At 43.0% G+C, this 14,916-nt stretch overlaps 1 protein-coding gene and 1 long non-coding RNA gene across 2 annotated transcripts in view; one reads left to right on the top strand and one right to left on the bottom strand.

Moving 5' to 3' along the window:
• The window catches only part of LOC132394743 (uncharacterized), an 887,546-nt gene that overhangs the window by 290,299 nt on the left and 582,331 nt on the right, over nt 1-14,916 (top strand). The window lies entirely within an intron of this gene.
• LOC132394741 (uncharacterized) overlaps nt 1-14,916 on the bottom strand; it is a 178,338-nt gene that overhangs the window by 147,144 nt on the left and 16,278 nt on the right. Inside the window, exon 3 of the mRNA XM_059971154.1 lies at nt 5,070-5,315. Coding sequence (XP_059827137.1) covers nt 5,070-5,244 — 175 coding nt within the window. The 5' untranslated portion in view covers nt 5,245-5,315. The remainder of the gene's footprint in view (nt 1-5,069; nt 5,316-14,916) is intronic.

The raw sequence follows: 14,916 nt of genomic DNA, 5'->3' as shown, positions 1-14,916 counted from the left end.
GAGAGAGGGAGAAATATAAGATGATAGGTGAAACCAGGAGGGCAAGTGCTGAACAGCTGGGAAGTTGATTGGTAAACCAGCGCTATGGTAAAAGAGATAGTGTTGTGATTATTACCTCCAAAATGTTCTCCACTGAGAGATCTGTCACCTGACCAGGTTCATTTCCCAATACCAGATCAAGTACAGCCTCTCCCCTAGTTGACTTATCTACATATTACGTCAGGAAACCTTCCTGAACACACCTAACAACTTGTGAGTCAAATTAGTACAATGGGGTATGATTTAGTGGCCATTACAGAGACGTGGTTGCATGGTAGAAACATAGAAACATGGAAAACCTATAGCACAATACAGGCCCTTTGTCCCACAAAGTTGCGCCGAACATGATCCTACCTTAGAAATTACTAGGCTTGCCTATAGCCCAATTTTTTTTTAAGCTCCATGTACCTATCCAAAAGTCTCTTAAAAGACCACATCGTATCCACCTCCACCACCGTTGCTGGCAGCCCATTCCACGCACTTACCACTCTCTGCGTAAAAAAACTTACCCCTGACATCTCCTCGGTACCTACTCCCCAGCACTTTAAACCTGTGTGCTCTTGTTGCAACCATTTCAGCACTGGGATAAAGCCTCTGACTATCTACACGTCAATGCCTCACATCATCTTATACACCTCTGTCAGGTCACCTCTCATCCTACTTCGCTCCAGGGAGAAAAGGCCGAGTTCATAAGGCATGCTCCCCAATCCAGGCAACATCCTTGTAAATCTCCTCTACACCCTTTCTATGGCTTCCACATCCTTCATGTAGTGAGGCAGCCAGAACTGAGCACAGTACTCCAAGTGGGGTCTGAGCAGGGTCCTATATAGCTGCAACATTACCTCTCAGCTCTTCATCTTATTCAATTCCACGATTGATGAAGACCAATACAGCGTAGGCCTTCTTAACCGAAGGACTGGAAATTAAATACCCAAGGATATCAGGTAATACGGAAAGATAGGCAGGAAGATAAGGAGGGTGGGGTAGCACTATTAATGAAAGATGAGATCAGGGTGAAAGAGACTATATAAGATGTAAGGGGTGGAATGTTGAATCTTTGGGTAGAGATTAGGAATAGTAAAGGGAAAAAAAGCATTGGTGGGAGTTGTCTAACGACCGTTGAATAATAACGCTACAGTAGCACAGGCAACAAATAGAGAAATATGTGAGGCATGTAAGAATGGAACAACCTTTACGTGGGGGACTTTAACTTACACCTAGATTGGTTGAATCAAGTTGGTCAAGGCAGTCTTGAGAATGCATTTGTGATGGCTTTCTTGAATGGCATGTTACTGAACCTACAAGGAAACTTGCTATCGTATATCTGGTCCTGTGCAATGAGACAGGTAAAATTAGCAATCTTGTAGTTAGGGATCCTGTTAGAAAGAGTGATCACAGTATGACTGAATTTCTCAGATAAATGGAGTGTGCAATAGTTCAATCTAAAACCAGTGTATTATGTCTAAATAATGGCGACTACAGTGGGATGAGGACGCATTTGGCTGGTGTAGACTAGGAACACAGGCTAGATGGTGGTATAATTGAGGAACAGTGGAAGACTTTCAAATAGATTTTTCACGGTGCTCAACAATTCCAGTAAGAATCAAGAATAGTAAGGGTGGGGAGAGCCAGCCTTGGATATCTAAGGAAATAAAACAAACCATCAAAATAAAAGCACATGCATACAAAATTGCCCAGAGTAGTGGGAAACTGGAAGATTGGGAAAACTTTAAAAAGCAAGGAAGTACTACTAAGCAAGCAATAAAGAAAGGGAAGATAGATGATGAAAATAAACTAACATAAAACAGATACTAAAAGCTTTTAGAATTATCTAAAGCGGAAAAGAGTGGCTAAAGTGAATGTAGGTCCCTTGGAGGATGAGAAGGGGGAATTGATATTGGGTAATGAGGAAATGGCTAAGGCTTTGAATGACTATTTTCTGTCAGTCTTCAGAGTGGAAGACACAGCTAACATGCCAAAGGGAGATGTTACGGTTGCGATGGGATGTGAGGACCTCGATAAAATAGAGATCATTAAAGAGATGGTGCTGAATAAACTTGTGGGCCTAAAGATAGGCAAGTCCCCTGGTCCTAATGGAATGCATCCCAGGGTACTGAAAGAAAAGGCAGAAGTTATAGTAGAGGCTTGGGTGGAAATTTATTATTATTATTATTATTATTACTTTATTGTTGCCAAACAATTGATACTAGAGGGTTCAATCATCACAGTGATATTTGATTCATCAAAGTGGCAGCAAGCACATCCTCCACTTTAATCTCTTCATGTTCCATGACACTACTGCTTGCTTCCCTTCCTTCCATATACGCCATGCCAGTTTCCTGAGTAAAAAAACTGATGCAAAAAAACTGTTAAGCTCTCTCCCATCTCGTGAGGCTCCACACATAGACGACCACTCTGATCTTCTAGGAGACCAATTTTTTCCCTTACTATCCTTTTAATCATAATATTGTAAAGATCATAAAGAGCACCAAATTTCTTGGTGTTCACCTGATGGAGAATCTCACCTGGTCCCTCAACACCAGCTCTATAGCAAAGAAAGCCCAGCAGCGTCGCTACTTTCTGCGAAGGCTGAGGAAAGTCCATCTCCCACCCCCCATCCTCATCACATTCTACAGGGGTTGTATTGAGAGCATCCTGAGCAGCTGCATCAATGCCTGGTTTGGAAATTGCACCATCTTGGATTGCAAGACCCTGCAGCGGATAGTGAGGTCAGCTGAGAAGATCATTGGGGTCTCTCTTCCCGCCATCATGGACATTTACACTACACGCTGCATCCACAAAGGAAACAACATTATGAAGGACCCCATGCACCCCTCGTACATTCTCCCTCCTGCCATCTGGGAAAAGGCTCCAAAGCATTCGGGCTCTCACGGCCAGACTATGTAACAGTTTCTTCCCCCAAGCTATCAGGCTCCTCAATACCCGAAGCCTGGACTGACACCTTGCCCTGTTGTCCTGTTTATTAATTATTGTAATGCCTACACTGGTTTTGTGCACTTTATGTAGTCCTGTGTAGGTCTGTAGTCTAGTGTAGCTTTCTCAGAGTTTTTTTTTTACGTAGTTCAGTCTAGTTTTTGTACTGTGTCATGTAACACCATGGTCCTGAAAAGCATTGTCTCATTTTTACTATGTACTGTACCAGCAGTTATGGTCAAAATGACAATAAAAGTGACTTGACGATTTGAATATGTTTGTAGAAACCCTTTGGGTTTACCTTCACATTATCTGCCAAAGAAACCTCTTGACTTCTTTCTGCCTTCCCTGATTTCCTTCTTTAGCATTTTCTTACATTTTCTATACTCTTCAAGTACCTCATTTGTTCCATGTTGCCTATACCTGCCATACACCTCTCTCTTTTTCTTAACTAAATCATCACTATCTCTTGAAAACCAAGGTTCCCATGCCAGAAATCAACTTACCCAATCCACTCTTCCTAGATCCTTTCCCATTTCCACAAAATTGGCCCTTCTCCAATTTAGAACCTTAACTCAAGGACCAGACCTATCTTTATCCATTATAACTTGAAACTAATGACTTTATGGTCACTAGACCCAAAATGTTCACCTACACATACTTCTGTCACCTAACCAGTCTGGTTCCCTAATAGGAGATCAAGTAATGCATCCTCTCTTGTTGGTACCTCTATATATTGATTTAGAAAACTTTCCTGAACACATTTGACAAACTGCAAGCCGTCTAGCCCTTTCATGGTGTAGGAGCCCCAGTCAATATATGGATATTTAAAATCCCCTACTGATACAACTTTCTGTTTCATACATTGGTCTGATATCTCTCTATAGATTTGCTCCTCCAATTCTACTATTGGGCGGTCTATAATACAACTCTTTCCCGTTCCTGAGCTCCACCCATGTGGCCTCTGTAGACAAGCCCTCCAGGCTGTCCTGTCTACACACAGCTGTGATATTTTCCCTGACGAGCAATGCCATTGCTCCCCCATTCATCCCTCCCCTTCTATCGTGTCTGAAACAAGAGAACCCGGGAACATTAAGTTGTCAGTCCTGCCCCTCCTGCAATCAAGTCTGACAAATAGCAATAACTTCGTATTCCCGCGTGCCAATCCATGCCCTAAGCTCATCTGCCTTACCTACAATACTCCTTGCATTGAAATAGATGCACCTGAGAACATTTCTATCATGTGCAATCCTTTGATTTCTGTCTATACAAGCAGTCCTCGCATGACCTTTATCCTCCTCCACCTCACTATCTATTCTAAAACTCTGGTTCCCCTCCACCTGCAAATCTAGTTTAAAAACCCGGAGCAGCACTAGCTAACCTCCCCGCAAGGATGTTAGTCCCCCTCAGTTTAGGTGCAAACCGTCCCATCAGAACAGGTCTCACCTTCCCTGGAACAAAGCCCAATTGTCCAGAAACATGAAGCCCTCCTAAGTGCTGCCTCCATTACCTACTCCTAATTTAATTTAATTAATTAAAGGAACTTACCCCGCCTTATCTCACTGGGAGCAAGCTCATCCTCAGTCTCTGCTCGCTGAAGCCTCTTGACCCAAGGCCTCAAAGCTCCACTCCTACCCTGAGCCACACACACTGGCCACTACTCTTCAGTTACCCCTCCTTTTATTTGTCCCTGCCAATATATCTCAAGTACTCACTCCCTCTAATCAACTAGTCAACACTCTGATTAACCCTTCAGTCGCCCTCCACATGCCTTTATAAAGCATGCTCACCTCAGCTGTATCCCAGCACTCAGCGCTCTCACAAGCCCTTCGCTCATCTTCCTGCTGCAACAGTCTCTCAATCACACTGTCTCGAGTCCCCGCTGCACACGCCTTTTTAAAACACGCTCACCTCAGCTGCTTCCCAGCACTCAACGCTCTCCCGAGCCTCTCTCTCCTCATCTTCCTGCTGCAACAAGTCTCTTGATCATCATTGGGATTAGCCAGTTTAAATGATTTTTGGCATGGCCTGTATCTATGCTGTATGCCTCTGACACTATGACCTTATCAATGTGGAATTATGTTGTGGGAACGTACCTGTAAGGATTGAAGATTCACTTAACATGGAACTACTGTAACTTCTCATCTGGACTTCATTGACCAAAGGAGACTTTCTGCTTGAAGTTACCTTCACTTGATCAGCCTCTGAACTCCCATCATATTTTGAAGTTGGGGTGATGTACTCCCATTGCCTAACATTGTCCCTTTCCATTATTTCTCTTGGTAAAGCAGATGGTAAAACAGTGGAATATTTGTGGGGTAAATAGGCCCCATCTAAAATTCCTGCAAGAAAGAAGTGGTGGAGTTTAGATGGCTGGCAGTCACATACTCTTGTTTTGTATTGGTCCACAGAAACAGTCTAATTCCTATAGCATAAATTCCCAAGGTGACCATTTCCTCCTCCGGCCACCAGTTCGCTGGTTACCCAGTTTGTCCTGGCGACTAGTTGACCCAGTCATCAGTTCCCTAATTCGTCGCAGTGACCAGTTCACTTCCCAGTCAACAGTTCTCCCAGCATTAGGTGACCATTTAAACAAGAGGTTCTGCAGATACTGGAAATCTGGAGCAATACACGCAAAACACTGATTTGACTCTGCAGGTTAGGCATCACCTATGAATTCTGATGAAGGGTGTCAGCCTGAAGCATTCACTGTTTATTTCCCTCCATGGATGATGCCTGACCTATTGAGTACCTTCAGAATATGATGACTATACTACAACCACAGTTCTCAAGGTCACCGGTTTCCCTTGCCCACCAATATCCTCACCAAATCCCTTGAACCCACAAATTCTCTCTAGTACATTTAAGACCATAAGAAGGACATTCTGGCAATTGAGGAAGTGCAGCGTAGATTCACTAGGTTGATTCCTGGGATGGCAGGGCTGTCTTACGCAGAGAGATTGGAGAGGTTGGGCTTGTACACGCTGGAATTGAGGAGATTGAGAGGGGATCTGATTGAAACATTTAAGATAATTAAAGGATTTTATAGGATTGAGGCAGGAAATATGTTCCAGATGTTGGGAGAGTCCAGTACCAGAGGGCATGGATTGAGAATAAGAGGTCAGTTATTTAAAACAGAGTTGAGGAAGAGCTTCTTCTCCCAGAGAGTTGTGGAGGTGTGGAATGCACTGCCTTGGAAGGCGGTGGAGGCCAATTCTCTGGATGCTTTCAAGAAGGAGCTGGATAGATATCTGATGGATAGGGGAAACAAGGGATATGGGGACAAGGCAGGGACTGGGTATTGATAGTGAATGATCAGCCATGATCTCAGAATGGCGGTGCAGACTCGAGGGGCCGAATGGTCTACTTCTGCACCTATTGTCTATTGTCTATAAGACACAGATCCCACTCAATCCCACACACCTGCCTTCTCACCATATCCTTTGATGCCCTGACCGATCAGGAAACGATCAACTTCTACCTCAAATATACTCATGGACTTGGCCTCCAATGCAGTCTGTACCAGTGCATTCCACAAACTTGATACTCTCTGGCTAAAAGAATTCCTCTGTTCTAAAGGGTTGTCCCTAAATTTTGAGGCTGTGCTCTGACCATAGGAAACATCCACTCCACCTCTACCCTGTCTAGACCTTTTACTATTTGGTAAGTTTCAATGAGATCCCCCCCCCACATTCTTCTAAATTCCAGTGAGTACAAGCTGCCAAACACTTCTCCTATGTTAACCTCCTCATTCTTGGAATCAACCTCGTGAATTATCTCCATTGACAACACATCCTTTCTGAGATAAGGGGCCCAAAACTGTTGCCAATACTCCAAGTGTGGCCTGACTAGTGTCTTGTAAAGGCTCAGCATTATATTGTGTTTATATTCTATCCCCCATGAAATAAATGCCAACATTGCATTTGCCTTCTTTACCACAGACTCAACTTGTAAATTAACCTTCTAGGAGTCTTGTAGGAGGACTCCTAAGTCCCTCTGCACCTTTGATGTTTGAACCTTCTCCCCATTTAGATATTAATCTGCACTATATTTTCTTTTACCAAAATGCTCATTGTATGTTTCCGAACCTTGCCACTTTTTGCCCATTCTTTCAATTTGTATAAGTCCTGCTACAATTGCATTGCTTCCTCAGCACTACCTACCCCTCCACCTATCTCATATCTTCCGCAAACTTTGCCACAAAGCATTAATTCCACTATCTAAATCATTGAAAACAATATGAAAAGCAGTGGTCTCAATACTGACCCCTGAGGAGCAGCAGAAGCCACTTCCTTATGCTCTGTTAATTAATAAAAATATGGTAGCTCTCATATGATTCTTTAGAGTTTGATATGTCAATCAGTAAATTTTTATTGAGCTCAAGTTTCCCGTTTTCCTGCCACACCCCACCTATTGATTCTGTTGGATTTCTACTGATCTGTAGCCAGCATGGCTTTGTGTGTGGTAGATTATGTTTAATGAATCATGTAGTTTTTCGAAGAGGTTACCACGAAAGTAGGTGAAGGAAAGGTTGTGGATGTTGTCTACATGGACTTTAGTAAGGCATTTGACAAGGTCCCACATGGAAAGTTAGTTTGGAATGTTCAGACACTAGGTATCCATGGAGAGGCTGCAAACTGGATTCAAAATTGGCTCTGTGGGAGAAGACAGAGAGTGGTAGTGGATGATTGCTTATCAGACTGGAGGCCTGTGACTAGTGGTGTGCCTCAGGGATCTGTGCTGGGACCATTGTTGTTTGTTGACTTTATCAATGATCTAGATGTTAATGTGGTAAATTGGATCAGCAAGTTTGCTGATGACACTAAGATTGGAGGCATTGTGGACAGTGAAGGCGGCTTTCAAAGCTTGCAGTGGGATCTTGGACAACTGGAAAAATAGGCCAGAAAATGCAGGTGGAATTTAATGCAGTCAAGTGTGAGGTGTTGCATTTTGGAAGGACAAATCAAGGTAGGACATACACAGTAAATGGTAGGGCACTCCTTTTAAGAAAGGAGGGAGGGAGAAAACAGAGAACTATCATCCTGTCAGCCTAACATCAGTAGTGGGGAAGATGTTAGAGTCCATTAATAAAGATGAAATAGTGGCATATCTAGATAGCAGTGATAGGATTGGGCCGAGCCAGCATGGATTTAACATATATAACATATAACAATCACAGCACGGAAACAGGCCATCTCGGCCCTCCTAGTCCGTGCCGAACTCTTAATCTCACCTAGTCCCACCTACCCGCACTCAGCCCATAACCCTCTACTCCTTTCTTGTCCATATACCTATCCAATTCTACCTTAAATGACACAACTGAACTGGCCTCTACTACTTCTACAGGAAGCTCATTCCACACAGCTATCACTCTCTGAGTAAAGAAATACCCCCTCGTGTTTCCCTTAAACTTCTGCCCCCTAACTCTCAAATCATGTCCTCTCGTTTGAATAAATTTACCAAGGGCAAATCATGCTTGACTAATCTATTGGAGTTTTTTGAGGATGTAACCAGGAAGTTAGACAAGGGAGAGCCAGTGGATGTAGTGTACCTCGATTTTCAGAAGACATTTGATTAGGTCTCACATAGGAGATTGGTGGGTAAAATCAGAGCTCATGGCATTGGGGGGAAGATATTGACATGGATAGAAAACTGGTTGGCAGATAGAAAGCAAAAGGTAGTGGTGAATGGGTGTTTCTTGGAATGGCAGGTGGTGACTAGTGGGGTGCCACAGGGCTCGGTATTGGGACCACAGCTGTTTACGATTTACTTCAATGATTTAGATGAAGGCATTGAGAATAATATCAGCAAGTTTGCTGATGATACTAAACTGGGTGGCAGTGTGACATGTGATGAGGATGTTAGGAGAATTCAGGGTGAGTTGGATAGGCTGGGTGAGTGGGCAGATACTTGGCAGATGACATTTAATGTGATTAAGTGTGAGGTTATCCACTTTGGGAGTAAGAACAGGAAGGCAGATTATTATCTGAATGGTGTAGAGTTAGATAAGGGAGAAAAACAAAAAGATCTTGGAGTCCTTGTTCATCAGTCACTGAAGGTGAATGAGCAAGTGCAGCAGGCAGTGAAGAAGGCTAATGGAATGTTGGCCTTTATTACAAAGGGAATTGAGTACAAGAGCAAGGAAATCCTTTTGCATTTGTACAGGGCCCTGGTGAGACCACACCTGGAGTATTGTGTACAGTTTTGGTCTCCAGGGTTAAGGAAGGACATCCTGGCTGTAGAGGAAGTGCAGCGTAGATTCACAAGGTTAATTCCTGGGATGTCCGGACTGTCTTATGCAGAGAGGTTAGAGAGACTGGGCTTGTACACGCTGGAATTAAGGAAATTGAGAGGGGATCTGATTGCAACATATAAGATTATTAAGGGATTGGACAAGATAGAGGCAGGAAATATGTTCCAGATGCTGGGAGAGTCCACTACCAGAGGGCATGGTTTAAGAATAAGGAGTAGGTCATTTAGGACAGAGTTAAGGAAAAACTTCTTCTCCCAGAGAGTTGTGGGGGTGTGGAATGCACTGCCTCAGAAGGCAGTGGAGGCCAATTCTCTGGATGCTTTCAAGAAGGAGCTAGATATGGATAGGGGAATCAAGGGATATGGGGACAAGGCAGGAACCGGGTATTGATAGTAGATGATCAGCCATGATCTCAGAATGGCGGTGCAGGCTCGAAGGGCCGAATGGTCTACTTCTGCACCTATTGTCTTTGGCAATGAGAAGTGTGGAGGAGCAAAAGGATCTGGGAGTTCAGATACATAATTTCCTGAAAGTGGTGTCACAGGTGGACAGGATTGTAAAGAAGGCTTTTGGCATCCTGGCATTCATAAATCAAAATATAGAATACAGGAGTTGGGATGTTATGGTGAGGTTGTATAGGACATTGGTGAGGCCAAATTTGGAGTATTGTGTGCAGTTCTGCTCACCTAACTATAGGAAGGATATCAGTAAGATTGAAAGAGTGCAGAGAAGATTTACTGGGATGTTGCCCGGTCTTCAGGAGTTGAGTTACAGGGAAAGATTGAACAGGCTAGGACTTTATTCCTTTGAGCGTAGAAGAATGAGGGGAGATTTGATAAAAGTTCACAAAATTATGAGGGGTATAGACAGGGTAAATGAAAATAGGCTCTTTCCACTTAGATTAGGTGAGATAAATACGCACAGACCTCCGTTGATACCCCTGCCCCCCTTTACCCCATCCCTATCTATAATTTTAGTCTGGTTCCCTTTCTCTTTTTCCCCCTCACTATAACCTCCCTCCAGCCCTACCTTTCTTACTCTTTTATTTCCCATACTACTCCACCTTCCCCCAGCCCATTTCCCTCCAGCCTATCACTTCCCAGCTCTCTACTTCATCCCTCCCCCCACTTGTTATCCCCCCTCGACCATCCCATGTTACTTCTCTCCTGATGAAGGGTTTTCTCTCCTGAAACGTCGTCACTACCGCCTCCCATAGATGCTGTCTGGCCTGCTGAGTTCTGCCAGCATTTTGTGTTTTTAACTACGAGAGGACATGGCTTTAGGGTGAAAGGGGAAAGGTTTAGGGGGAACATCTTCACTCAGAGAGTGGTAGGAGTGTGGAATGAGCTGCAATCTGATGTGTAAATGCAGGCTCACTCTTAAGTTTTACGAATAAACTGGATGGATACATGGATGGCAGAGGTCTGAAGGGTTATGGACTGGGTGCAGGTCAATGGGACTAGTGGAATAAAGTTTCGGCACAGACCGAATGGCCTGTTTTCCATGCTGTAGTGTTCTTTGGTTCTATGATCTAACTCTAGCTAATCAATATGGCTATACTTTGCTGGATTTAAATTCAATAACCCTTCATTCCTCTAATGATCTGTCCTCCACCACCTTTAAGGTCAAAGAATTTCTAGAGATTCACAACTCTCTAAGAGAAATATCTACATAAAGTCAAAAGGTGTTGAATCATGGTGGGTAGAGCTAAGAAACTGCAAGGGAAAATAGATCCAATTGGGAGCTGTATACAGACTCCCAAACAATAGTAAGGATGTAGTCAACAAACTACAACAGGAGATGGAAATGTATGCTAAAAGGGCAATGTTGCAATGGTCATGGGTTCAATATACAGGTAAATTGGGAAAATTGGATTGTTGTTGTAGAATGTCTACTAGATAGCTTTTCAGAGCTAGATTTGACTAGAGAGCTTAAGGAAAAATAACTCTTAGGGACAAGTGATCATAATTTGATTGAATTCACCCTGAAATTTGAGATGCAGGAGCAAACATTAGGTTTATCAGTGGAGTAAAGGAAATTACAGAGGTATGTTAAAGGAGTTAGCCAAAATTCATTGGGAAAGAACACTGACAGGAATGACAGCAGAGCAGCAATGGCTGGAATTTCAGGGAGCCATGAGGGAGGCTCTAGATATATACTGTACATCCCAAAGAGGAAGAAGTATTCTCAAAGCAAGATGACACAATTGTGGCTAGCAAGATAAGTCAAAGCCAACATTAAAGCAAAAGAGAGGGCATATACCATAGCAAAAATTAGTGGGAAGTTGAAGGATTGGGAAGCTTTTAAAAACTAACCAAAGGCAACTAGAAAAGTAATTAGAAAAGAAGGAAAGAAAGATGGAATACAAAAGTAAGCTAAAGGGATACAAAAGTTTCTTCAGATACATGAAGTGTAAAAGAAAGATGAGTGGACATCAAACTACTGGAAAACAGTGGATAAACTGAATAACACACACAAAATGCTGGAGGAACACAGCCGGCCAGGCAACATCAATGGAAAAGAGTAAATAGTTGAAGTTTCAGGCCAAGACCCTTTATCAGGTCCTGAAGAAGGGTCTTGGTGCAAAAGGTCAACTATTTACTCTTTTCCATAGCTGCTGCCAGGCCTTCTGAGTTCCTCCAGCATTTTGCATGTGTTGCTTGGACTTCTAGCATTTGCAGATTTTCTCTTGTTAGTGATTGGATGAGCTGAATACTGGCAGTATGTTGGACGTTCCAGAGTGTCTGGAGTCAAACATGTGTGAAGTTGCCATTATTAGGGAGAAGGTTCTTGGAAAGCTAAAAGGCTTGAAGGTGGAGAAGTTACCTGGACCAGATGGTGTACACTCCATGTTTCTGAAAGAGGTGGCTGAAGTGAATGTGGAGGCATTAGCAATGATCTTACAAGAACAAATTGATCCTGGAATAGTTCCAGAAAACTGGAAGATTGTAAATATCACTCTTCAAGAGCGGAGAGAAGCAGAAGAAAGGAAGTTATAGGCCAGTTATTCAGACTTCAGTGGTTGGGAAAATATTGGAGTTAATTGTTAAGGATATGTTTCAGGGTACTTCAAAGATTCAAAGTACAATTATCAAAGCAAGAAACTTGAAAGAACACATTTTAAAAAATAGAACTGCCTTCTTAACTCCCTATATTCTCCTTTCAGGACCTCTTCCCTTTTCCTACCTATGTCATTGGTACCTATATGTACCATGACCTCTGGCTCCTCACCCTCCCACTTCAGGATATCTTGGACAAGATCAGAACCATCCTAGAACCTGGCACCAGGGAGGCAAACTGCCATCCGGGTCTCCTGATCGCGTCCACAGAATCGCCTATCAGACCCACTAACTATCATGTCCCCTATTACTACTGCCTTCCTTTTCCTTTCCCTACCCTTCTGAGCTACAGGGCTTGGCTCTGTGCCGGAGGCAGGCTCAATGGGTCGGATGGCCTACTCCTGCTCCTATTTCTTATGTTCTTATGCACTGGTCATGATCTGTCAAGAATGACTCGATTCTGACAAAGAAGGGAGGAAAGCAAAAGAAAGGAAATTATCAACCAGTTAGCCTAACCTCAGTGGTTGGGAAAGTGTTGGAGTCTGTTACTAAAGATGAGGTATCGAGGCACTTGGAGACTAATGCTAAAATAAATCAAAGTCAGCATGATTTCTACAAGAGAAATCTTGCCTTCAAATCGGTTAAGAGTTCTTCAAAGAAGTAACAAGTAAGGTGGACAAAAGAGTGTGGATGTCATTTACTTAGATTTTCAGGTGTTTAATAAGGTGCCACACAAGGTTGCTTAACAAGGTAAAATCTTATCACGTTAAGGTAAAGATACTAGGATGGATAGCGGAATGGCTAACAGGCAGGAGACAGTGATTGGGAATAAAAGGGGCCTTTTCTGGTTGGCCTCTGGTAATACATAGATAGGTGGAGAGGCCAAAGCCTTCCCACTCGATCACTGGTACCCTTACACATTGGCTGCACCAACAATGGCCACTCCACTTGAGCCTAACTTCCTTTTATTGACAGCTGTGTTTAGGCCTCAGATACCAACTTACCAGGCCTGCACAGCCCTGAAAGACTGGCCTTGCTGAATCTGCTTCTTTTATCCTCTCTCTCACAACTTCTGCAGGGCTCTAATACCCAATCTCATATTCCCCGTGCCTGAGTTGCCAAAAAAAAAAGACCAGATTCTCCTAAGTCGGCTCTTTTTATATTTATTGTATACTCCAAACTTCAGTAGGCCTCCAATACTGACATTGATCACATCTGAAGAACCTTCCAAGATTCTCCTTCACCTTATCTGTTAGGTCAATTGCATGCCTTCCTTTAGCCCTCCTGATTTCTTACATACCTTTTCTCTTGCATTTCCTGTACTCCATAAGTACCTCATTTGTTCCTCTCAGCCTATACCTGTGATGCATCTCTTTTTTTTTCTTAACCAGGGCCAAAATACCTCTTGAAAATAAAGGGTCCCTACATTATTATTTTTACTTTTTATTCTGACAAGCACATACAAGCTTTCTACTCTCAAAATTTCACTTCTGAAGTCCTCCTATTTACCAAATGACCATGACCCTGAATGTCGAGTCTCTTGCACCTATCAAGGAAAATGGGATCTACTTACCCAGCACTGGCAGATTCACCTACCTGGGCAGCATCATTTGGCTGGATGGTCAGATTAAGGACAATATCCACAGCAGATTAATCAAAGCTAGAAATGTCTTCAAGATCAATGAACAACATATGGGGATCAGCCAAGTAAGCGTCCACACCAAGGTAAAACTGCACCAGAGCTGTGTTCTGTCCACACTGCTATACGGGTCCAAATGCTGACACATGACAGACAGTGACCTTGCCAAGATATCGTTATTACACAACATGACCCTCCGGAATACCCTCCACATTTTCTGGCCAAGAAAGATCTGCACCCACCCTCTACTCCTTCCATGTCATCAAGAGGACATGGCCAAAACCATCATGAAGAAATGTTGGAGATGGTTTGGTCACATGATGAGAAGAGAGGCCAACTTCATTATCAAAACCACACTTTATTGGATCCCTGAAGGGCAGAGGAAGCAGGAGAGCCCATACTTGGCACATACTTGGAATGTTACAGGAAAGACACTAGAATAGACTGACAGGCAGGAGACAGAGAGTGGGAATAAAAAGGGCCTTTTCTGATTGGCTGCCAGTTTCTAGTGGTGTTCCTCAAGAGTCATTATTGGGACTGCTACTTTTCATATTGTTATTCAATGAATTAGATAATGGAATTGATGGCTTGGTGGCAAAGTCTGCAAATGATACAAAGACAGGTGGAGGGGTAGGTAATGCTGAGGAAGCAATGCAATTGCAGCAGGACTAGACAAATTGGAAGAGTGGGCAAAGAGAGGCAGATGAAATACATTGTTGGAAAATATATAATAATGCACTTTGGTAAAAGGAACAATAATTTGGACTATTATCTAAATGGGGAGAAGGTTCAAACATCAGAGGTGCAGAGGGTTAGAAGTCCTCATCCAAGACTCCCAGAAGGTTAATTTACTAGTTGAGTCTGTGGTAAAGAAGGCAAATGCAATGTTGGCATTTATTTCAAGGGGAGTAGAATATAAAAGCAAGGAGATAATGCTGAGCATTTATAAGCCACTAGTCAGGCTGCACTTGTAGTATTGTTATGTTTTAGGC

Source organism: Hypanus sabinus, chromosome 5 (assembly GCF_030144855.1).
Source record: "Hypanus sabinus isolate sHypSab1 chromosome 5, sHypSab1.hap1, whole genome shotgun sequence".
NCBI classification, from domain to species: domain Eukaryota; kingdom Metazoa; phylum Chordata; class Chondrichthyes; order Myliobatiformes; family Dasyatidae; genus Hypanus; species Hypanus sabinus.
The sequence above is the reverse complement of the archived record's forward strand: the minus strand, read 5'-3'. Positions and strand labels throughout refer to the sequence as shown.